At 35.2% G+C, this 26,599-nt stretch overlaps 1 protein-coding gene across 1 annotated transcript in view; it reads left to right on the forward strand.

The window, feature by feature from the left end:
• Positions 1-26,599, forward strand: part of LOC140505806 (sodium channel protein type 2 subunit alpha-like) — a 114,657-nt gene that overhangs the window by 40,024 nt on the left and 48,034 nt on the right. Inside the window, exons 14-17 of the mRNA XM_072612189.1 lie at positions 2,083-2,321; positions 14,572-14,745; positions 19,400-19,756; positions 22,230-22,709. Coding sequence (XP_072468290.1) covers positions 2,083-2,321; positions 14,572-14,745; positions 19,400-19,756; positions 22,230-22,709 — 1,250 coding nt within the window. The remainder of the gene's footprint in view (positions 1-2,082; positions 2,322-14,571; positions 14,746-19,399; positions 19,757-22,229; positions 22,710-26,599) is intronic.

A 26,599-nucleotide genomic window follows, 5' to 3' on the forward strand; every position in this document is an offset into this window, starting at 1 on the left:
CCCCCCCATTACTACAGCCAAGTCTTAATTATCCAGGATAATGAAAGGGTACATTAGCATGGCTGACACAAAAGGATCAAACAGTTCAAAAATTGTTTCATTTTAAAATGCATTGCATTATTTTGCTTTGGTTAATATTAAGTTTAGCTTCTGTTTCTTGAATATACATCAGTGAGAGAGTTAGGAAGTAAATTAGAGACACTTTGAGTGGAAAAGATTAAATATTTACTGTGACTGATCCACTGCATGTTTAATCCACATAGATAATTGAGAGATGGCTGTAGTTCTTAGTTCTTTGCTGGTTGTATTGTTTTATATTCATTTTTTGGGATGTATTCTACAAATATGATTTTACTCTAGTGCCCAAATTTACCTGGTGTGAGGATAAACAAAACCTGCTCTGTAGATGCAGTGCTGGATATCCTTATTTGATCTTTTCTCATTCTTCTACAAAATTTATGTTCTTTTATCATATAAAAAACAGATGGTGATTTTTGAGAATTTTAATAGCATATTAGGAAAAAAAGGTAACTGAAAGTATACTGGAAAAGGATGATTTTGTTGCTTTCTGTTTTAGGTGAATAAGCAACCACTGTTGATGTTTCATGATTCATTGTACTTCAGAAAATTTTATAATAATAAATGGAAATATGCCCATTAATCAATGTGCAACACCAGGTTACTATTTGAACTCTAGAATGTATCTATAAAATGAAGAATACACATTTGATATCCATAGGCCCTCACTGACTGTTAAAGATGTCTTTTACCAATTAAAATTTGTGTTGTTCTTAGAATAAAACTGTATTAATAGCTTTGATATCTGAGGAGACAAGCAATGTGCAGACATTTAACAATTCTAATGATGACCCACTTTATGAATTCAGCAAATATTTATTAATTATCTACTGTGTTAGCTGCTAAGAACTGATGCTCCTGAGAACAAAGTCCCGTACCATTTAGCTCATTCAAGATAGCAGAGTTTTGTCTTCACAAGATAATGGTTACAGTAGTTTCATAAAGAAAGATATGTCTGTCTTCTTTCTCTTTGTTGTCTCTGTATCTCAACAGGTGTGACAGGAAACTTTATCTTGCTTTTCTCTCAAATCCTCATTCTTAATAGTCTCTCTTTCATTCTTCATAAGAATTTCCTTACAATGTTTCTTCATAAGTTGAAATTTCTAAGATGATGTTTCCCCTCATCTTCAAAATCCTCATAATCCTCATGAATCAAGGATAATCCCACATTTTCCCTGAGTTTTTAGGAAGAAACACCTCATCTAATGACAATTAAAACTATAATTCTTAGCTTCTTGGCTTAAAGAGAAAGCAATGGTTTTGATAGCCCCCGTAGGACAGGTTTTTGAAATAGGTTTACATAGGCATATAGTAAGTAGATACCAGTAGATACCTCAGGGGATAAGGAAAGACCTCATATAGAAGGTAACACTTGAATAGGCATCTTAAAAAAATTCTGTAAGCAGAGATGAAGACCATATCATATCATTTAAGAGCTGATTAATGAGACAACTAATTCTCCAACAATTTGTGCTAATAATGGAAGCACGTAGACTTCTAAGTGCTTGGCATTTCCATCATTTCTTGTGATCTTTAGTTAGCAATGAAATGCGGAAGGTGTGTGTGTGGTGAGGGGAAGGAAAGGCTTAGAAGGCTTAATGTGCAATTCCATCTTGGGGGCCTGATTTGTGGGTTTCTGACTGGCATGTTGTGGCAGACATTCTGTCTTTTTGTTACAAAAACTGAAGATTATTGTTTGATGGTTGAAGGCTGCAGATGGAATTCAGATAGGAAATTATAATTTTTCCACTTTGCAATTTGCAAAGAATATAAGATGTTACTGACCCATCCACACTATAAAATAATTTAAGATTGCACAATATCCACCTTAAATTACAACCTGCTTTAATCTCATTGGCTGAGATCTTAGTATGTAAGATTTCCTTATCATTAGTCTGTCATATCATATAAGCAATTTTTTTCCTTAAATTTTAAGCCAGAGGCTGTTTAACATGAAGCTTTTTGAGTACTATATTCATGGATATTCCTCCCTTTTTCTTCTAGAACTTGAAGAATCCAGACAGAAATGCCCCCCATGCTGGTATAAATTTGCTAACACATGTTTGATCTGGGATTGCTGTGAACCATGGCTGAAAGTGAAGCACATCGTCAGTCTCATTGTGATGGACCCATTTGTTGACCTGGCAATTACCATCTGCATTGTCCTTAATACTCTGTTCATGGCCATGGAACATTATCCAATGACTGAACAGTTTAGTGGGGTGCTTTATGTAGGAAACCTGGTAAGAGTGGCTACTTGAGTGTACCTTTTCTCTTTAAAAGAAAATACTGATTCCCTACTGGATTCTATTATTTATTCTTCAGGCTCAAATTAAATTTGAAGTTATGAATATAGTTGACCAGTTATACCTATGACAGTAAAAATCTTTAAAACTGAGTTTAACTAAAATGTATTTGTGAAACCAGTTAAAGATTTCTAAAGAACATAGTCCTTGATTAGGAATGAAAGTAAATTACCTCATAATTACATAGGAGATTAATAATTTTTTAGAAAATAGTTATGGTACCAAAAATTCTGAAAAAACATATTTTCATTAGGGCATATATATCGATACTTGCTTACAAAGTAAAAGCTACATATATCATTCATTTAAGTAAATTTCAAAAAGTCATTTATAAGCTTCTGAAGGAGTAGGTGGGAGACAGGGAATTATATGGATTCTTATTTCCATACATCATTCTAAAAATGTTTGTTTCATTATTTTTAAAATATCAAATGTATATAATATTATAGTAATCATGGTGGGGAATATGGTCTCTGAACTCAGGTATTTGTTATTTACTGGTAGAATAAATGTATACTAACCAAAAACATGTAGTTACTCATATAATGGGCTCATGAAGTCTTCATACAACTCTAAACTTGACAACTATGCATATACATATATTGGAAATAAATTAAAAGCAAGTTATATAAACATAAGTCACAAAAGTTTACCACCATATAAATCAAATTTCTTTCTTTACACATAACTAAATCTTTTTTTCTAACCAGTTAGAAACTCTGTACTTCTAGACTAAAGCTTAGTGATTTTTAAAAATATGTGCTTTATGCTCATATCCTCAAGTTCCTTCAATGAAGACTATACAGATAAATTCCAGTTCTGTCATATTTTTTCTAACACACACAAACCCAACAGTATTCAAGTCTAAAGCAATGGAATCAATAAATCACTCCTGATTTCATTTAGAAGGAAAGGGCATTGTATTTATCCTTGCTTATGGTGCTAGCTGGGAAGATAAAACTAGCTTACATGAAAAGACAAAAAGATTACATGCTCAACTGTGAGATACTTGACTGTAAGTGCAATAGAAGTTCAAAGTAAGTGCAAATTGGAGTAGTTGGAGAAGAATTCATGTAGGAGCTATTCCTGGATATAAAGACATAGGTAAGTTTGGATTCATTCATCCCTTATTTATTGAAATTTGCTATTTGCAAGCTACTGAGCTAGGTGTCCTATGTCCATCTGATAAAGAAGAATAAGATATGACCTATAATCTCAAGAAGTATATGATTTGATAGAGAAGATGATGATACAGGCAAATAACTATAATGAAGAATGATGTTATAAGTTATATGAGAGAAGGGGGCAAATATATTGGTAAAGATCAAAGGAGGGAGCAAGAATGGCCTGCTGTAGTGAATCAAAGAGACTTCATGGAGGAAATAGCTTTTGAGCTGAGCGTGGAAGGATAGATAAAATTTTAACAAGTAGTTAATACATGGGAGGAAATGGAAAGAGTAAAAGAAAAGAAAAAGAAAGAAAAAGACGAGTACCATGGACTATTACAATGAATAGTCATCTGGCCAAAGGATAGGTTACCTGCTTCTTTTCAGGTAATCCTGGTATAACATCCCAGATTTATATAAATCCCTTTTAATTTTTTAATGAAGAATAGTATGTGGGTTGTTATTGTTCTGATGGTGGTGGGGGTCATGAATAATTTAATTTATTTTTATTTATGTAGAACTCCATGGTCTACAAAACTTTTTGTATGTGTAATAACTTTGCACAATTTGCATTTTTGTCTTACTGAGAATGAAAGGTGGGAGAAAATGGAATTTTGTTGACTCTCAGGTGACTCTTGCTCTGATCTTGCTCAGGATAGTTGCATATTTAGTTAAATTATATTTAGTATGTGTATTTACCACATTTAAAATTCATCATATTAAGTAATTAAAGGCTATAAAGCAGTGAAAGTATGGAGTTATCAAAATGTTGTAGGGGCAGGTAGGTGGAGTCAGGAAGACCCAAGTTCAAAATCAGTCTAAGATACTTACTAGCTATATGACCCTGGGCAAGTCATTTAACTGTTATCTGCCTCAGTTTCCTCGTCTGTAAAACTAGAACCATAATACCTTCCTCCCAGGGTTGTTGTGAGGATCAAATATGGTAATAACTGTAAAGCTCTTAGTGTGATACCTTGCATAAAGTAAGCAGTATATAAATGTGAGCTATTTACATGTATATATATAATTACTATTTTAGTGTAGCAAAGATATATGCCTGATGAATCATTGAATCACATAATCCTAAAGATGTAAAAAAACGACATGGAAACTGTCTAGTCTAACTCCTGCCTGAGCAAGAATCCCCTCTACAACACCACCATTAAGCTATAATCAAGCCTTTCCTTGAGAACCTCTAGTGAGCAGGGAATCTACTGTCTTCTGAGGAAATCCACTGTATTTTTGAACAACTCTTGAAAGAAAGTTTTCCTTTTTATCAAGCCTCAAACTGCCTCTCTGAAACTTCCTTATCTAGGTCCTCCCTCTTGGATAAAAAGAACAATTCAAATTTCTTTTCCAAATGACAGCCCTTCAAATACTTGAATACATAATCATGTGACCCTTAAGTATTCTCTTCTCTAGATTAAACACACCTAGTTCCTCAATGATCCTTATATGGCACAATCTCAAGACCCATCAATGTAGTGTCTGTTTTTCAGGATGCTTCCTCAGAACTAGATATAGTATCTTATGTGAATAGGAAAAAGCACAGGGGATTATCACTTCCCTAATTCTGGACATTTTGCCTATCTTAATTCATCCTGAGTTTGCATTAGTTTTTGGCTGTTGTATAATTCTCTTGATCACTCTGAGCTCTGTAACTACTAAAAACTGCTAAATAACTATGTCTCCCCATTTTATGCTTCTGAACTGGTTTCTTGAATTCATGTGTAGTACTTAACACTTTTTGCTGCTAAAGTTCATCCACTGTGCAATGTTTTTCTTTTTCTGGTCTGATATCTCTTTACCAGTTCTATGTCACAGGGGCTCAGCAGTCATTAGCCACTAATTCTTCCATTTTCCTAAGGATATAATTAAAAACTGGTGATTTGATCTTACTAAGAGGAGCCTGGTGCTTTACTTACTGTTTCCCAACTCATCTTTGGGTCTTATAGCTTAATCACAAATATTTTCTTATTCTTCTCTTAGTAGAAACCATGTAACTATATAGCATATAGTCTACAAGCTAGCATGTATTTTATATTCCAACACATATGCCCATGTGATATTTAATATTTAGATAAAGATATAACTGTAGTTATCATGGTAGCTTTATCCAGAGATATTTAAATATTATATAATTTCATCAATATATTTGATATAAAATAAATATTATTAATGCTAATAAAATGGATTTCCACATCTTTTAGGATCAGCAAAGTAAATACCATGGCTTAAACCATCTTCATCCTAAGGTTTATAGATATATCTATGTTTTACAAATGACAATACCAAGCAAATTTACACACCTTCAAATTGCCTGATTCATAAATGTTAGGTTGTATTTACATGATTTCCAAAGCAGCTAAATTTAGTCAAAGAACTTGTCAATTTATTGGGAAGAGGGAGTCAATTGATTATAGGATAATGAGATCACAAATTTAGAGTTGTTAAGGAAATAGATTTAAAACCCCAAAATTTCTTAGACATAATGTAGTCTAGCTCTCTTTTACAGTTTAGGGACACAGAGAGATTGAATGATTTGTACAAGGCTGAACTAGTAGTAAGTGGTCTGGTCTCAATTCTAATTAGTTTTACTTTCTGATGCATAGTCTAATGCTCTTTCACTGAAGCACATTTTCTTTATACTAGGGTTGGGAATCATGGGATTAGAGACTAATGCTACTGAGGTCAGCGTCATAGTTTCAAGGACCCATTAGTTTTACTCCATTGCATGGACACAAAATAAAACCTAACTTTAAGTCATCTTTCACAAGTGAACTGTTGGTCAGCAAGAGTAAAGTGATTAGGTATTCTGTAGGCATTAAGAGGTGGTGCCTGAACTCTGTTGTCAGCTTGGCAGTTACTCAAGCGGGTAGAAAATGAAAAAGAAAAGGATTGCTGATGCCATCTGGTAATGATAATATTAATAATAATTACAATAATAATAAGTTACACTTACATAGTGCTTTAAGGTTTGTAAGGTGCTTTGCAAATATCTCATTTTATCCTTACAGCAACCTCTGAGTTGGGGGTGGATGATAATATTATCCCCATTTTACAGATGGGGAAGCAGAGGCAGACAGAGGTTAAATGACTTGTCCAGGGTCATGCAGCTAGTGAGCATCTGAGAGGAGATTTAAATTCAAATTTGGTTCCAGATGGCAGGTCCAATGCTATAGCCACTGAGTGACCTAGCTTTTTCCCCAGCTGGTACTGAACAGTTATACAATCAGTTCAATAAGTCAGTCATTTAGTAAGCTATACGCCAATCACTGTACTAGGCACTGAGAATACAAATAGAAAAATGTAGCTTATATTCTGGTTGGATACAAACATGCTCATAGAAAAAAAAATACAGAATATATACACAAAATAAAAGTACATCTTAAATTAAGATTGTTGTGAGTCAGAGGAAAGGAGAGCTTGTATTCTAGGTAAGTGGGATGGCCATTTCAAAGGCCAAGAGATAGGAGATGGAGTATTGTGTGTGAGGAACAAAGCGAAGTCCAGTTTGGCTGAATCATAGAGTACTGAAGAGGGAGTAATGTTCAAAGAGGCTGGAAAGATAGGCTGAGGCCAGATTAGCTAGGGTTTTAAAAGCTAAACAGAAGAGTTTATTTTTTCCTCAAGGCAATAGGCAGTCATTTGAGGGGGTCATGAAGGAGAAGCACATGGTCACATTACTGTCAAAAGAAATTGCCTTAAGGAAAATTGTTTTGACTGCCTTGTATAGGATGGACTGGAATAGTAAAAGCCTTGTAGCAGGGAGAATGTTGCAATAATCTTGGCAGGAGGTGATGAGGGTCCATTCTAGAGTAGCAGCTGTGTGAGTAAAGAGAATGGGTCAATAAAAGGAATGTTGTCAAAGCAGAAATGGCAATATTTAGCAACTGATTAAATATTTAGGGTGAGGAAGAGTGAGAAGTCAGGATAATAGTGACAGTATGAACCTGGAAGACTGAAAATATGGTGGCACCTTCAAGAATAAAACTGGGGTTCAAAGGAAGGAAATCTAAATATTAGGAAAATGGAAGGACAAGGCATCAGTGACAGCAGAAAGAACATTAGATTTGGAGTAAGAGGATCTGAGTCTCTGCCTTCTGGAGCTGCTACTTACTGGCAGTGTGACTTTAGACACGTTATATTTCCAGGTTTCAGTTTCCTATTTCTTTAAAATGAAGTACTTAGTTTAGACCATCTCCAAAGTCCCTTCCTCTTCAAAGTCTTTTGAATTCCTGTGATTGATGAGAACTGAAGGCAGAGATTCAGTCTCAGAAGAACTGAAGGGACAAAGTGGGGACTTAGTCAAAGGGGAATTGAGGTCCAAGGGAGAAACTGAATTACTAGAGGACTAAAACATCAAGTCCTAAGTCAGTGAGTTATTGATGGAGCTCTTTATATTCTCCTACCTGGAAATAGGAGATTCCAGATTCTAGGACAGGGTTGAATTTATAAATTTTAGTCCAGCTTTAAGGTTTATATAGGCTATAGGAGCAGAGAAGCAAGCCCCATGCCATTATACCAGCTACCTTCCCATGACTCTTCAAGCAGAGTTCTACATAGAAGGATTTGAGGGTGCTTTCTCCATTACCTTTGCCTTTTTATTCATTGGATTTAGAACTGGCTTTAAGCTAATGGCAGCTTACTGATTTTGTTTACCAAGGGTATACTAACTAACCCTAGTTAAGTTACAATAGAGTTAAAATGTAGTCAGTAACAGTTCTTACTAGTGTCTCTTTTTCACTGAATTAGAGATTGATGAAGACTGAATAATCTTGTGGCAGAAGTTAAATTTTGTTATTAATTTTAAAACACATAAGAGAGCAATTAGGGAGATGAGAATTGAGGCACCTTCAGGGTACATCTCCCTATATTACAGAGTTCAGAATTTTCAACAGCTTTCCTGATTATTTAAAGGCATCACATCTTGCAGAACCTCCCACTTTTTAAGGAATTATGAATTCATTGAATTTTTTTTTTTAACAAAGCATTACTGTTACATGTACGTAGTCTCAATCACTCTTTGTGCAAGAGGTACTTCTTCATTGGAATTCTCTGCTTCCCCCAAAGTCCTATTCTAATGCTTCATTGTAACATAAAGGGAGCTTTCAGTTCTTGAAGGCTAAAACCTCTGGAATGAGAACCAGAAGTTTCAGTTATGTTGGAGTAACTTTGGATATGTCACTGGCAACAGAATAGATCTACTTTCCAAGAAATAGCCTTTCTCAGTATGAATAGGCTCATCACTATTAGAATGGTCACTTGGAGATGAGTTCTTTGACCACAGTAACCCATGGAATAAAGAGAAATACAGAAGGGCCACTAGTCCTGTGTAGTCCCCTTCTACTGCAGGGGCAGAACAATGCTAAAGGGGGTAAAAGGTGATAAGAAACATAGTTATTAGCCTGTCTGTAAACATTAACTTAGTTGTTAGTGCACTAAATATAAGAACCTTGTCCGTGACCAATGAATGGGCATTCTACTGGAGGAAATGAATCACATCAAATCCAATTTTCTAAAACAAAACCAAAAATCAAAAGGAAATTGAAACAGTGGAAGAGTGGCTGACAGATTCTTCGTGGAGAGGTAAATGCAGGAGTTGGTTTTATCATGTATTCAAGGAAAGTACCATTTTTCAGGCTATTTGGTCATCCCATATTACAATGTCCTTGATAAATATTTGCAAAAAGAAGAAAAATTGTGAAAATGATTGTACCTTATGTGCCTGTTCTAGAAGATGGAAAGGTAGAAAGATTATTTAGGAATTCCTTCCAAATTAAATCAATATATACTTTCATAATGTCAGTACATACATAAGTATTAGAAAAATTATATTGGAAAATAGAGTTCAGGAAAAAGGAATAATAGAAGTAAAGGGCTTATATACCATATAAAAAACTATTAACTATATACTATAAATAGTTTCTTCAAAAAAAATTAAGGTGTTGAACATGATAAACATCAAAAAAGTCCAACTGATTATATTTTAACAGAAATGACTGAGGTGTGAGTTATTACTAAGTCTGATGCAAAGTCAGACTACTGATCATTAGAACAAAGATAAAAATTAATAAAAAACTAGAGAAATGAATAAGAATGAGGGGGAAAGATATACTCCAACCTAACCTATTTAAACAAACAAAAAATGAAGACAACAGAGACAAGGTAATCTACGCAAACTTTAACAGTTTTGTAGGAAAGTTTAACCTATGTAAATTAATTGCCACAATAAAGAAACCAAAATAACCTGAAAACCACCCTAGTCACCAGATACTTGACTTACTAGACATGCAAAGAGACATGACAGCCAAGAGCAACACTAAGACTATAAACTTGACCTCTTAAAATCTTAGAGAGGATGATGGTAGAAGTGTATGAGAAGTATCATCTCACAAACCATTGAGAAATAGTGAAGTTTAAGAGAGTCTTAATGAAAGACCTAATTAAACAAAGTCATCCCAAGGGCATTTGAAGATGAACTGGAAAGAAGACAACAACTCAACTGAAGATAGGAAAAGATCTGCAAGGATTCTTATGACTAATTCCTTTCCACATCAAGGACACTAGAGCTACTGTTGCAGCTTCATGCTGTGTTGTAGCAGCACCATCTCAAATCCAACTACAGCTGTTTAATGAGCATTGATGCCCCTCAGAAGTGGGCGAGGTTCCAAGAGTAAGACAACCCAGGCAAATTTTTAGTGTAATGATGCTAATTAAACAACAGAAATTATTAATATTAAGAAGGCAGGAGAGGTTTGTTAAGGGATTTGGTAATGGGGAAAGGTCCATTCTGTGGCTTGGTGATCATACATCCTGCTCATGCTGCTTTCTAATTGGCTAGCTATTGTGGTCCTGTCTGGTCAAGATGGATAATTAGGCACTGTGGTCCTGTCTTGAGCTAAATGAATGATGTGACTGTGGTTGAGTATGAGAACACACCAGTTCAGATGTGTGAATTGGATCTAAGGGCAGTGGCTAAGTAGGGGTAATGGTTGTATTGAGTCTGGGGGCCTGCAGTGTGGTTAAAGCCAGAATGTGTGGTCAAATCAGGACATACCTACTAATAGGTTCAGTGGGGCCCTTAAAGAAGTTAGAATATTGGGACTGGGGGCAGCTTTATTAGGATTCCATCATTCCCCCCTCAAAGAGCTGGGACCCAGATTCATTTGGGAAAAGGGACAAAGATTCCAGTTTCTGTAGCTTCTTCAGGCTGGAAAGGGGCATAGAACTGTCTCTGTCTCCATAGGCCTCAGAGAGGAGATTGACTAGAGCACAGGCCACATCCAGGGGATGATGGATGTGTATGGCCTATAAACTATAGGTGAATGGTATGTAGTCTGGAAGACACAAATCTAATGGGCAAGTTTCACATGCAAAGCCCAAATATAAGGAGAAAGAAACCAAGAGCCCCATGATGCTATTAGTTACTTTTGACTTACAGGATAAGAATATTGAGTCTGGGGCCAGTTTTATTAGGATTCCATCAACTACTATTCTCGGACTCTAAAAACATCTGAGTTCTGAATATGCTCATAGAGGAGGCAGAAAGGGCACTGAAGAGAATAAGGAGGAGAAAAGCAACTATATTAGACCAAGGTGACCAGAGGAGATCTGTGTTGGAGGTCACATAATTGTGAGGATATTTTTGGATCTATTCATGTTGGGTTCATCCTTCATTTTTGAAAAGGACCATGGCATCAGAGAAATGATGATATGACTTGCACTTGACTTTGTTTTGAATGAAGGAGACTGTGCAAGGTCACCAGCCTCACTTCTCCTCCTGAGCCATCTGGATCCAATGACCAGATATTCATCAGGTTGACTGGAGGTGTCCCAGGATGCAATGGAAGACCTTAGCTTTCTGGCTAAGGCCTTTTCAGGTATTCACTTAAAGTGAGGTAACACCCATTTAATGAATAGGCCTCTTTAAAAAGTAGTCAGGGGATGGCCCCTTTAAAAAAAAAAGAAAAAAAAATAAGTCAAGTTTGGAGGGGTAGGAGCCTCAGAGTTGTTTGAAACAGAAACAGTTGCTATTGACATTCACTCTAAGCCAGGAGGGTCCAAAAACAGCCTTCTATAAATAACTGAAGTGGGGGGGATATGGATGAGAAAAATCTAATGACTTATTCCTGCACCCCAAAGGTGACCAAGCAAACATTAGCAACTACCTACCCATGTGCCTCCTTTCCTCTCTATATGAAATACTTGACAATAAGCCATATATGCATAGATGGCATCTGTAATAAAGTTATTAGAAGGGAATATAGGCAGGCTTTGAGAGTGATATTTGATAATAGACTACATCTTTTACCGGGGCAGCTAGGTGGTGCAGTAGATAGAGCACCAGTGCAGGAATCAGAAGGACCTGAGTTCAAATCTCACCTCAGACACTTGACACTCACTAGCTGTGTGACCTTGGACAAGTCACTTAACCCCAATTGCCTCATCCTGGGTCATCTCCAGTCACCCTGATGAATATTTGTTCACTGGATTCAGATGACTCTGGAAGAGAAGTGAGGCTGGTGACCTGCACAACCCTCTCTCACTCAAAACAAAGTCATGTGCAAGTCATGTCATTATTTCTCTTATGGCATGGTCGTCTTCTGCAATGAAGGACGAACGCACACACATCTTTTACCAACGTATACTTGATCAAAAGATACAGAGAATATAAGATTTCATTGTATTTATTTTTTGGTTGATTATAACTGTCATTTGATTTAGTAGAGCCATAGCTACTTTAAAGGCTATCCTTCAACAAGATATTTCTCACACATATACTGAAAATAAACAAGATTCTTTAAAGGAAACAATAGAAAGGATAACCTATTTTGATTGGTCCTCTGATTGCTTATATCAAATATGGAGATATGCCCTGAAGGAGATCCAGTGAAGAATCTTAATTGCAGAGAAAATCTCTACCAATGCTGAGGTCCTCCAATTGTGCTTACTGGGAGATGACATTGTGTGGATAGCATCTGGAACACTGGAATACCTCCAAAATAAAATTCATAATCACTCAACAGAGCTTGACCTAATAAGCCTTACAGGAACAATGAAGGAAAAACTGTTCATTGTTCATATACAAAGTTGGACAAACCATCTATGCAGCTTATACTTTTGTAGCTGGTTAGAAAACTGATGAATAGCCCATTACTCCATTGGTATTTTCACAGTCAAGAAATTATGAGGAAGATCTTGAATACTTTGACTGGACCATTTTTGGTGAACTTATGAAAGGACATGAATAACAGTAACAGAAGATGAATCTCCATCATAGGAGGGAATACCATGAAGATGAGATCTCAAATACCATGGAATATTGAGTACTTTCTATAAGAGTTAGTGACATTTACCAAGGTATATTCCATTAACTTGGATGGAAAAAGACTCCTCATCAACTCATTAACCAGATATAGTATCCAGTATATTATAGTTTGGGGATGAAATTTGAACCTGCTGATGGGGGTTAGGTTGACTCAGTCAGAAAAAGTGTCTTGACCTTTCTGGTAATAAAAGAAAAAAAATCTAAGGATCTCATCCATACAATAAACCATATCCTGCCCTTTGTGAGTAAAGGAGACAAAGCAGGTAAATTATCAGTATCATCTTCCTTAATGAATGAATAAATCAAAAGCATTTATTAAGTGCCTACTGAGTATCAGGCGCTGTGCTAGGGATTGGAATGTACAGAGACAAGAGTGAAGAATCTGCCTTCAAGGAACTTAACATTATTAGAAACAATACATATGTAACATATATGCAAAATAAATACAAGGTAATGGGAGTTGGGAAAGAACACTTGCTGCTGGAGGGAATGGAATGGCCTCAAGAGGCAGCTGGTATTGGGAGGACCTGAGTTCAAATATGGCCTCAGACTTACTAGCTATGTGACCTTAGGCAAGTCATTTAACCTTTGTTTGTGTCAGTTTTCTCAACTGTTAAGTGGGGATAATAATAGCGCCTACCTCCCAGGTTGTTGTAAGGATCAAATGAGATAATAGTTGTAAAGCATTTGTCACAGTGCCTGGCATAAAGTAGGCTATATAAATGCATATTCCCTTTTCCTCTCATGTAGATGATAGTACTTGAGCTGAACTTTGAAACAAACTAGACTTTAAGAAGAAGAAAGGAAGGAAGGAGGGAGGGAGGGAGGAAGAGAGGGAAGGTAGGAAGGAAAGATCTCATTTGATCCTTACAAAAACCCTCAAAGATAGGTGCTGTTATTATTCACATTTTACAGTTAAGAAAACTGTGGCAAACAGAAGTTAAATTACCTTCCCAGGATCACAAAATTAGAAAGCAAATACTGGATTTGAATTCAGATCTTCCTGACTTCAGGCCCAGACCTCTGTACACTCTACCAGCTTGATGTTTCAAGGGGAAGAGGTGAGAAGGGAGTACATTCCAGGAATGTAGGACAGATGGACTGTCCAAAGGCACAGATATAACATAATGAAATGTTATGTGTAAGGAATAGCAAAAAGAGAAATTTGGCTGAGCCATTAAACTAAATAAAGGACAAAATGGTACCATTAGTTAATAGTTTGAATTTTAAATTTTGCCCTTTTTCCTGTCAGACCTATGATTTCATCAATGTAGTGGAATCCCAGGAAGTAAGGAAGACTGGTGGAGGGAGATTTTCTGCCAATGGAAATCAGCATTTTTTCTTCAACTTATGCTCTTAGAAAGTTGCCTGGAGCCCTGAGAGGTCAGCTGACTTGGTCACACAGACAATATACCAAATGCAAGTCTTCCAAACTCCCAGAGGCCAGCACTCTATATACTAAACTACTCTGTTTATCGCACTTTTCACTTGATCAACTATGAATATTTCAAATTACTAATTAGATTTTCAGGTTCATATTTGAATCCATATAATTCAATGGACATTAATAAATAGGTACTGTGCTACTTTTAAAAATACATAAACTATATGTCATTTGTAATTTCAGAGTATGTGTAATTTTGAAAGATTTTCAGTGATATTAATGTAGTAATCTATATTTTTCTCTTAGGTTTTTACTGGAATCTTCACAGCAGAAATGGTTCTCAAGATAATTGCCATGGATCCATATTATTATTTCCAAGAAGGCTGGAATATTTTTGATGGTTTTATTGTCAGCCTTAGTTTAATGGAACTTGGCCTGGCAAATGTGGAAGGACTTTCTGTACTCAGATCATTTAGACTGGTAAATGAATTGACCATATCTAATGATGACAAAAGATGATATGTTATCTTTTTCATGCTTATATAATTTTATTATCAATTAATGAATCTTTATTTTTAAGCAATGATGTTCTATATAGGATATTAAAATGCCTACCATAAAATAAAAAATTCAGTTTCTCTTATAGCCCCTACCTACAGCTTTATTTTCTACAACTAGATAGTTAAGAATCATCAGGATAGTTCTTGAATATCTGTGGGATTTTTGTTTTTTTTTATAAAATGGTATTTTTCTTTTGTATTTATAATATAGGCCTATTTATCATAGGATGACTTGAGTTTATGGATCTGTTAATATTAGTGGAGAAGGGGAAGGGAAGTCATTCAGTTAACTGCACACTTGAAGTTCTCTTCAGATCTCTGTGGTTTTTATGTTGGGTAAAATTTGGTTAGAATTTTCTTTTCTGAACTTTGTTAGATCTATATGATAAACACCTTTCTTGTACATATTTTATCTTCAAGATGTTTGGTTTCAAGTTCTGAAGACAAGATCGATTTACATTTCCTTTTTTTTCTGTCAAAGTGAAGGTTTCTATTGTTCTTTTTTCCGGGATGTGGTGACTCTTATTTGAAAATGAACTGGGAAGAGAATCTGAAACCAGAAGAGGAGATGAGGAATTGAAGTGTAATGAAGGAATTCTAGCTCAATCTAGAAATTGTTGCCTAATTGCTATGACTTTGGTTGATTTGATTTTAAGACTATAAATTCATCATACTGATTTGGGGAATGGTTGTAGGGTGAAACTAGTAAAATGCATATTCGGCTAAGTGTTTTTAATATGTAAATTATTCTATAGGAATAACAAATACTTTAGTAGGTATTTGACTCATGTGGGTCATTTACGTATGATTCAACATTAAACTGATCCTCCTGACATTTATGAAAGTAAAAAATGATTGCTATTATTTAACTATAAATGATACTTTAGTAAAGAGCTAACTAATATAGGTAGGTCTCTATCTTAATGGGAGATGGCAACTTACATATTTTTAACAGTTGGCTAATTCAGTTAATGTATATATTTATCTTTTAATAAAATGAAACCTTTGGAAAATATAGCCAGATATTAAAGCAAGATATATATGAGGGTTTTTTTTAATAGCTTAAAAGTTAGAGTTATTTGTATTTTACCTTCTGTCATTTATATTTTAACATTTTATCATTTCTGGATTTTGGGAAAATTGAAAAAGCAAACTTTAAAATATACATAAGACTCTGAACTTTCCAGTGATGATTAGCTGTATAGAATATATGGCAACAATCATATCCAGATTGTGCTGGAATTCCTTTGTCAATCATAAATTCATCAACTCCTCTTCTGTCTTGGAAAAGTAGAATGCACTTGGGGCTTTAAGAGCTTTATATGCCAAACAGATAACTTTACATTAGATCCTAGAGATAATAATGAGCTACTGGAGTTTACTGAGGCAGGAAAGGGGGAATTGATTTGGTCAAACCAGTATTTTAGGAAAGTTGACTTATCTGTATGGAAGATAGATTGGAGTGAAGAGACACTTGTGGTAGGGAGACAAATTAGGAGGACATTGCAATATTCCAGATGAGAGATGATAATGACCTGAGCTAGTTTGCTGAGTGGGTAGAGATAAGGTGATTTATGTGAGAGATGTTGTGAGGATAGAAATAGTAAGATTTGACAACAGACTGTAGATACTTAGGATAAGGCAGAGTTAGGCATTGAAGATGAAATCTAGCTGTGAATCTGGGTACATGGAAGCATGATTATATCTTTGGCATGAAGAAAGAAGTGGAAAAAGTATGGGTTGGCCATCTGTCCAAATGAAAACTATAGGATCCTGATTCGTGGGTGGGGGGAGAATAATTAAATGTGAGAAATGTTGTAGAGGTACAGTGAACAAAAATTGACAGCTGATTGGATGTAAGAAGTAAGAGAGGGAAGAATAAAGGATAATGCCAAGGTTATAAATTTTGGTTACTTGAAGAGGGAAGTTGGGAGAAGGAATGACTAAAGGGGAAGATGGTATTTTAGTCATGTTAGAGTTTGAGATCCAATGGGACAGCTACATGGAGATGTCTAATATATAGTTGGAGAAATAGAACTGGAGGTTTTAAGTGAGATTATTGTTAAAAATAGAGATTTGGGAATCATCTGCATATAAATGAGCCCATAGGAACAGATAAGATCACCAAGGGAGAGATTGCAGAAAGAGAAGATAGGAGGGCCTAGGATAGAGACTAGGATATTCACAGCTGAAGGGATAGGAAACAGATAAAGATCCAGGGGTGGAATGACGATCCTGCAGATGAGCTGAGAAGGAGCAGTCAGATAGGGAGGAGGACAACCAACAGAGCATTGTCCGAAACACTGAATCAGGAATGAATATCCACGAAGAGGTCAACAAGATGTGATGCTACAGAGCAGACAGAAAAGAGAAGACCATAAGTTCTCAGTTAAGAGATCATTAGTAACAGTCATTTCAGTCAAGTAGTGGAATCAGAAACAAGATTGCCCAGTGTTGAGGAGTGATTGAGTGGCGAGGAAGTAGGGACCATGAATATAAACAACTTTGCCAAAATGACAGTCAAGTGAAGGATATTGCTTTTTTGTTTTTCAGTAGGGGAGAGACCTGGTCATATTCATAGGGGATAGATCCAGTAAACATGGAGAGATTAAAGATGGAGGAGTGAGAGGGAAAGATGGAAGGAGCAAGCTCCCAAAGTAAAAGGAAGTCATGAGGTCAAAGGCACAAGTATACAGTTTGATCTTGACAAGTAGAAGGGCCACCTCTTCTTCAGAGACCTTGAGAGAGGAGGAGAGAATGGGACCAAGGTGGAGAACTTTTGAAGTGCTTAGTAAGATAGAAATGAGAGTGCTGGATGGCCTTGATTTTATTGGCAAAGTAGGAGGCAAGGTATTCTGCTGAGGGGAAGCAAGGTATTACTGGAAACTCGAGAAGAAAAGAAGAATGTTTGGAATAGCTGCTACCTATAATATAAAAGAGGATCAAGGAAAATAAAAGCATTCCTATATTATAACAAGAGTCACTTGACATTAAAAATGATGAACTTGTCATAAATCCATTTAACATTGTTATATGACTTTCTTTGAACAGTACTGGAGCAGAAAAGATGGATGATGGGGGTAATCCAGGACTGAGAACTGGAAAGGTGTGAGAGTTATTAGAGCAAGTAATCAGAGCAAGGATCCAAGGTCAGAGAACAGTACAGAGACAAAATGGACTGTGAAGGGAAGAAAGTAAGGATGATGCTTTGGTAAAATAGAAAGGGATGGAGGAAATGAATATTGCAATGAAGACAGAGGATAGGAATGAGGTGGAAGGGAGAGGGAAAACCAGGACACTTATGATCATAGAAGTGAATATCAGAATTCATGATCATGGTGTTGGCATGGTTATAGGTGACAATGAGATTTAAGCTGTGGCTACTCTTATGAGTAATTGAGGTGGAACTGAAGATGTAGATCATGAGAGTCAAAAGGGTTGAATAACTGGCAGGTCATATTATTAAAGGAGACATCAACATTTTTGCTGAAGGTTCCCAAGTATGAAGATAGAGGGAGGCTGTGGGAAGAAGACTAGACCAGATACTGAGCTCCTTGAGAAAGGAGGCAAATATATTACAGTAAGGATCTGGGCTGGGTGTTATGGACAAATATAGGGAGTTTCAGTGGAGGAGAGGTTGCTGAGTGATATTGGTAGAATCAGGGTCTGAAAATGTCAATGAGAAGCAAATAGTATGATTCTTCCTACTCTTCCTCCTGTCCCAGTACATTAGGGGGCATTAGAGGATCAGCCTATATTTGAGATGGTGGTAAGAGAAGCAGTGTCTCCTGAAAAGTAAAAAGTGTATGAGAGTTCAAGACAATGGAAAGAAGAAAAGGTTGAGTATGAAAAGCATTCTTAGATTTATAGCAAAGGTTCCAAAGGATAAAGGGCACATGGCCTGTTGGAATAGGAAGGAAGAGGAAGAGGGTGATTTAAGAGAAAGACTACATAACTGAATGGAGATAAAAGAGCAAGGGGGATGAGCCATCTATGAGGCCTCTCACCTTAAAATACAGCAACGCTGTTCTTTCACCAAAGAAATGTGCTCATTGTGGAATACTGCAGAAATTGAGATGTATGTGTATCTCATTATTGACATACCAGATATAGTATTATAGAACATAATTGCTGCAGAAATAAACCATCATATACATATATGCATATATATGTATATCATCTTAAGATTTGTTAAGTGTTTCATGTAGTGTCTCAACTGATCCCTACAACAGGACTGTGAGGTAAAGTACTACTCTCCCCATTTTACAGAAGAGGAAACTGAGGTGGGATAAAGACTAAATGACTCTCTTATGGTCTCAAAATCAGTAAGCGTGAGAGGCAGAATTCAAACTCAGGTCTCTCCTGACTATAGATCTAATGAGTTTTCTACAGCATCTTGTTCTCTTTTAGTACATGGCCAAAAATCACAGGAGATAGGCAAAGAACAGAGGAAATATATTCAGTAGCCACTAATGGAAAAGCATGCCATTCCCCAAAAGATGTAGACATACGTGAGAAACAGAACTTTATTAGATAGTCACAGTAACAGCTTTTTTTTTTATGCTTGATTTTAGCTTCGAGTTTTCAAGTTGGCAAAATCTTGGCCCACGTTGAACATGTTGATAAAGATCATTGGCAACTCGGTGGGGGCTCTGGGTAACTTGACCTTGGTGTTGGCCATCATTGTCTTCATTTTTGCTGTGGTTGGCATGCAGCTCTTTGGCAAGAGTTACAAAGAATGTGTCTGCAAGATCTCCAATGATTGTGAACTTCCACGCTGGCACATGCATGACTTCTTCCATTCCTTCCTGATTGTGTTTCGAGTACTATGTGGAGAATGGATAGAGACCATGTGGGACTGTATGGAGGTGGCAGGCCAAACCATGTGCCTTACTGTCTTTATGATGGTCATGGTGATTGGAAACCTAGTGGTATGTAGTAAATGTATTTTCTTCATTATTTTAAAACCTCAAATGATGTACCCTATTAAGAAAGATACATGACTCAACTACCTTTTTAGGAAGAGAAATGAATATTTTAAATGGTTGGTTTTACTTTACAGTGGAAAATACCATAGCCAGTGCTCAATTATTCATGATAAAAGGACAGGAATAGCTTGGATAATTGAAATCCACAGAAAACCCAAAAATATCATTTGAGCCAATAGTTCCTGAATTCCTTCCTCCCTTTGAAATTAGGAAATATCATTTTTAGTTTTCTCTTATAAAGTCTGTGCTGTTAAATAGTCACTAGCATATGAATTTAAAATGTTTCATATCTAGGTTTCCTGCTGTCCCAGAGTTCAAAAGCTGTAATGTAGGGTAAAAAAAATAATCTTCACACTTTTTATTAAATATTTTAATTTTTCCCAATTACATGTAAAAATTATTTTTGACATTTTAAAATTTTGAGTTTCAAACTCTCTCCCTTAATCCCTCCCCTCCCCCTTTTAAAAACATGGAAAGCATTTGGTTCTTGGAAACTTGTTTTTGAGCAAGTCTTTTGTCAGTTGAGAAATAAATTCATTCATTCAACAAATATTTACTAAGAATTTGTGTTAAAATGGTGGGGTTGGGGAGAGATGCAAATACTCACAAGATATAGTTCCTTCGTTCCTTTGAAATCTGGAAAGACTTGTATGAATTGATCTAGAGTGAAGTGAACAGAATAAGGAGAACAATTTAGACAGTAATAACAGCACTAGAAACAAACTTGAAAAACTAAAGAAATCTGGCCAAGGCATTGACTATGGTTCCAGAGGTCAATGATAATGAAGCTTGTTACCCACCTTCTAATAGAGAAGTGATTGACTCAGGGTGCAAAATGAAACATATACTTTTTAGACATGGTCAATGCAGGAATTTCTTTAAAACTTTTTTATTATGCATATTTATTACAATGTTTTAAATTTTTTTCAATAGTAGGGGGAGATATGGGAAGCAGAGAAAATCGATTTTTGTTAATTTAAAAAAAATTTAAAAACCAAAACATTTTCCCTGCAGTGAAATATATCTTAAATTCAAAAGAAAAATTTAGATTATCCATAACTCTGGATTATTGCTATTATTAATCTGACAAGTCATTGTATATATGTATATTATGTATGTATGTATATATATATATATATATACACACAAAATATGTAACAAAAGTTGTTTGGAAAGTAGTAGGACATTCAGGAAAGGTATATTGAGGATGGGGTGAGATTATTGAAGGGTTAGATTGTGACAGGCTTAAACAAGAGATCCCCTTAGGTCCAAATTTTTTTTCCTATAAGGGCTGGTGTGGCTATAAGCAGGCTACAATATATAACAAGGAATTTTTAAAAAAAAATGTCATTAGGAAACTATATGGTCAAAACAGATGTGCTAGTAACATGGTCAGAGTATGTATGTTTCAGTTATCTTTAGGATGTTAGAAGACAAGGAAAACCTCTGGCACATTGGATAAAACCTTTATGTATGATTTAAAGAAGGTGATGGAGAAGAGTAATTTAGGAAGGGAAAATGTGGATGAGTTGGAAGGAAGCTGAAACTGATGAGAGCACAGATGCATTTGAGTAATGGGAAGCTACTGAAGCTTTTTGATCAATGAAATGACTTTATAAGGACAGTACTTTAGGGAGCTAATTGGAAATGATATATAGGAAGAATTAGAAGGGGAAGATACTGATCACATGATATAAAATCTGTAAGTTGACTAAAAATCAAACCCACTTCTCCAATCATACATCCTTATGTTTGTATGTCAAATTGGTAAGAGGAATTTGGTTTCCTAGGCCAGTTAGCCTATAGATTCATTATCTTGATAAACATATAAAATTAACATTAGACCCTAAGGACAATACTAACTGAATCATTTTGGTTTTCTTCCTCCATTCCATACTATTTTATACCAATGCTTTATATAAAAAAGAAAAGTCTAATTTTTATAATAATAAAAACTATATACCCCAAATATATTTTATTTGTCCCTTATATTAAGATTGCATGCAATATTAGCCTTTAGAAATTAATACTGGCTAAAAAAATTTTCCATGTAATATCTCTAGGGATATTACCTGACATCCTTGACACCTCAGAAATCACTGATAAAGTGTGATTGCATATGGCTTCAATGTGGACTCACTGAAAATCACACTGAGATGGCCAATCTCATGTCTTAAAATTGTCATTTGTGGCTTAAGTCAGGTTTGGATCCTGATTTTGATATTAAACTTTGTTATATTTTACCAAAGTTCTATGCTTTGATATAAGTGAAGTATTTTCATTCATTTTAGCAAGATAGTCTAACATGGGTTCATAGGAAATAGCTGTTAACACAATCATTGTGTTTGAAGTATCAGATTTAATTGTGTTGGAAACAACTGGACTTTCTGATTCCTGTTTTTATATTGCTTTTTAGGTACTGAATCTGTTTCTGGCCTTGCTGCTGAGCTCATTTAGTTCAGACAACCTTGCTGCTACAGATGATGATAATGAAATGAACAATCTCCAGATTGCTGTGGGAAGGATGCAGAAGGGTATAGATTATGTGAAAAGAAAATTACGTGAATTTATCCAGAAAGCCTTTGTTAGAAAACAGAAAGCTTTGGATGAAATCAAACCACTTGAGGATCTAAACAATAAGAAAGACAGCTGTATTTCTAACCATACGACAGTAGAAATAGGCAAAGATCTGAATTATCTTAAAGATGGGAATGGAACAACCAGTGGAATAGGCAGCAGTGTTGAAAAATATGTTATTGATGAAAGTGACTACATGTCCTTCATAAATAACCCCAGCCTCACTGTAACAGTACCGATTGCTGTTGGAGAATCTGACTTTGAGAATTTGAATACAGAAGAGTTCAGCAGTGAATCAGATCTCGAGGAAAGCAAAGAGGTAGGCCTATTTGAAATAGGAAAATGCTTTGATATTTATTTTTTACTTTTTTATGTTGTTGGACAATGCTAAATCTAAGTTTGTTTTTTGTTTTCTTTTTACTGAAAAAAGAAGTAATCTCTATCAACTATGGCAAGACTAATGATTGATATGTAAGTTTCACTTCAGTACCAAAGATACTGGTAATTTGTTATTTCTTTCAAGCAATCATGATTTTGGATGTTTTATGATACTTAAGACAATGAAATGTTAGATTTTCCTTCTTATATGTTCTATCTTGTGGTGAACATAATGCTCTTGAAAAGGTTTCAGTTGATACACTAGATGCCATTGTTTGGAATAGTACTAAAATAGGAATCCTTCCTATAAGAGTACCATTATTCTGAGTGTCTTAAGTGTCTTTAGATGTAATAGAAAAACCTTTGGTGGAAAAGTGGTTGAATCTCTAGGGATATTACATCCTTGACAAAAATCACAGAGAAAATGTAATTGCATTTGGTTTCAATGTAGATTCATTGAATGGCCAATCTTATGACTTAAAATTGTCAGCCTTGGCTAAATTCAGGTTTGGATCCTGATTTTGACACTTAAACTTTGTTTTATGTTTTATCACCAAGGGTAATTGAAGAAAGGGGAATTTATTCCTAGAAAACTTACAGTCCTAACTATGAATTCCTGTTTTAAGGAAGTTTGACAGAGTAAATGACAATTCAGCCTTGCAAAAATATAACAATGAATTTGATTCTTTGTAATGTATAAGCATCTGTTTCACAAAAGGATTCTTTTAAGTCAAAGGTCTCTTTGGGCAAATAGTGTTAATTTATTGATCAAGCCAGTTCCTACTGGAAAAGGGAGAAGATGTGGAAGAAAAGCAGGGCACCTTAAAGATAACTCAGAATTTAAAGATAAAATATTAGGAATCACTTCACTGTCGAATTCAAAAACACAGGAAGATACACAAAAATACAATTAATAAACCTGGTTGGTTAAAGTTTATTTTCATTTTTCATTTCCTTTTTTGCTTTTCTATAGAAAAAAATAACAATACCATTGATTAGCAGTAATGGTCTACTTCTCTGTTCTTTGATGCTCCCCGAGTAATCACTACACTATTTAATGCAGGTAAAATAAAACTGTTATAGTATACTTCTTTTGATAAATTTTTAGTTCACATAGCCTAAATCAACCTCTTAGGATCTCTTGACAGCCACACAGATAATAGGAGAAAAAAATCCGATTTTTTTAATGTAAGGAATCTGGCTTACTCACACACACATGCACCTGCAATCCATGTATTGTCCATTAGCATAACCATTCCTTGATGATAAAAGGAAAACTGTACTGACAAGAATGAGTCTCAACCTTGTACAATGAAATGACAATATTTTAAAGCATCAGCCCAGACAACTCATTTATAAATAAAATTGGTAGTTAAAGTAGGAGCTTAGGTTTTTTATGACATCATTATGGTTTATGAGACAATCAGGGCTGTGATCTCACCATTTAATGCTAGTAGTAAATGTGATATGAAATTCTAAAAAAAAAAAGAAAAAAGGTCCTTCTATAAAATGCAAACCACAGAGTAAAGGTTATAGCTACTACACTGCCAATATTTCTGATATAATTTATGAAAATGTACTAATACATTATAGCCTGGAAAAAGAGCTGCTGATATGAAGAGCATTATTTTTAAATGGAGTAATCATCTAAAATGAATATTCTTATCTTCAAGTCTGTGAACTTTAAAAAATATATTTTGATAATTGTATTTCATTATCATTATTTCTTCTGTAATCCTATGTATTATAGTTTATGCATTTAAAAACATTATTCAGAGGCAGAGTCCTTCACTAAACTGTCAAATGTATCCATGACACAAAAAAACTAACAATCCCAGACTTTTCATTTGGTCATTATTGAACAGACAGTGCTAAAGAATTAGGACCAGTTTCTGGCTTTTGATACTTGGGTCCAATTGCAGAGGCTAAAATCAGTTTTCCAAAGTAAATACTCAGTTGTATGAAAATTAGCCAGCATGATTTGATCATTAGAATGGAAATATTTGTGTAGCATATATTTTCCCTTTTAATAAGTAAAGGTGATTTTATTTCATGCATATTCATTTTTCAAGGCGTTATTCAAACTGGACTTGATGTTCTCACACAATTAAATATTTTAAAAGTGCCTGTCACCTAATGAAACTATTGAGGTGTGGTTCCTTTGAAAGATAAATTGATTTTAATTTGCAGCCCTGGTGTTTGTTGGGCTTCTTTGGTCCAAAATGTCATTTTTTTTTTTTTTTTTGCCATCTAGCCCAATCCACTACAATCCAAGAAACACTTATTATGTGCTAGGCACTGTGCTAAGAGGTGGGCATGCAAACAATAAAAAGGAAGACAGTCTCTGCCTTCAAGTAGCTTACAATCTAATGGAAGTCAGCCTCACTCATTTGGTGTAGCTTGAAATAAGGAATACTACACTTAGCTCTCAGTTTCTCCTGATTCCTTATTTACTTAGAGATGTTTAATGTTTGTTTGAACAGCATTTTCTTTTAAGTTAAATGTGTTATGTCAAAGGTAACCTGAAAACTACTATAAGTTGAAATTGGCTATGAGAGTCTAATCTATAGGTTCCTGTTAGAAGTATACATACCTGTTACCTTACTTAAGGAGTATTCTCTTCCCTCATCCTGCTACTGGCTTCTGTGTGGCTGTACTTGTGAATTCAATTCAGGTAATTTACTAAGGACCTGCTGTATGCAGGAAATATGAGTAAAACTCAAATGTGAAGAAACTTTCCACTTATGACTTTAAAAAAAATTAAATCTTTTAAAAATAGTGATTAAAATACAAGATAAGCAGTAACAACTCACTATTTACGTGTATTTATTTATTTAACTATTCATTTGTTTCTGCCTTCTATATAATAGCAAAGAGTGGAAAACTGAGAGAGATGTCTGGAAAATTTATTTTCTGAACCTGGCTACCACTACTCTGGCAAGATATGAACATTCCATTTGGTATATTGAGTAGGAGTTTAGGTTGCTATTCCTTTCCAAAGAGCTAAAAAAAGGTTAAAAATAAAGTAAGAAAAGGCAAAAATGGGAGATTATTTCTATGGAATCAGTGTTTTAATGTGTTCAGATCAAGAATGTCTTTAGTAGTCTTCACCATAGTTTTTTTTTTTCCCCTAAATCTTGGTCCCTGCTGCCAGCTTTCTAGATTAAAGTCTTAACTATTGAAGAATACATTTTGGGATAATTTCACTAAAAGTTATACTTGGAAGAATACCCTTGAATTCAAATGGGAATATTTCAGATCTATTTTAGTCCCGCATATGATATTCTCACATACAACATTAGAATACCTTGGAGATGTTGCAGGTTCTGTTCCAGACCACTGCAGTAAAGCGAGTATCGTAATAAAGTGAATCAGACAAACTTTTTGTTTCCCAGTGCATATAACAGCTAGGTTTACTCTGTATTATAGTCTATTAAGTGTACAGTAGTATTATGACTAAAAATCGATGTACATACTTTAATTTAAAAATGCTTTATTACTAAAAAAAAATTCTAACCGTGATCTGAGCCTTCAGTGAGTTGTAATGGCTGGTAACTGATCAAGGTTGCTGAAGGTTAGGGTAGCTGTGGCAATTTTCTTAAAATAAGACAATGAAGTTTGCTGAATCGATGGACTCTTCTTTTCACTTGAACACTTAGAAGCCAATTTAGGGTTATTAACTGGCCCATTTTCAATGTTATGCCTCAGGGAATAGGGAGACCCCAGGAGAGAAGGGAGCAGCCAGCCAGTGCAGCAGTCAGAACACACATTTATTCATTAAGTTGGTCATCTTACATGGGCGCGGTTTGTGGCTCTCCAAAACAATTATAA

The sequence above is a fragment of the Notamacropus eugenii genome, chromosome 5 (genome assembly GCF_028372415.1).
Source record: "Notamacropus eugenii isolate mMacEug1 chromosome 5, mMacEug1.pri_v2, whole genome shotgun sequence".
Lineage (NCBI taxonomy): Eukaryota > Metazoa > Chordata > Mammalia > Diprotodontia > Macropodidae > Notamacropus > Notamacropus eugenii.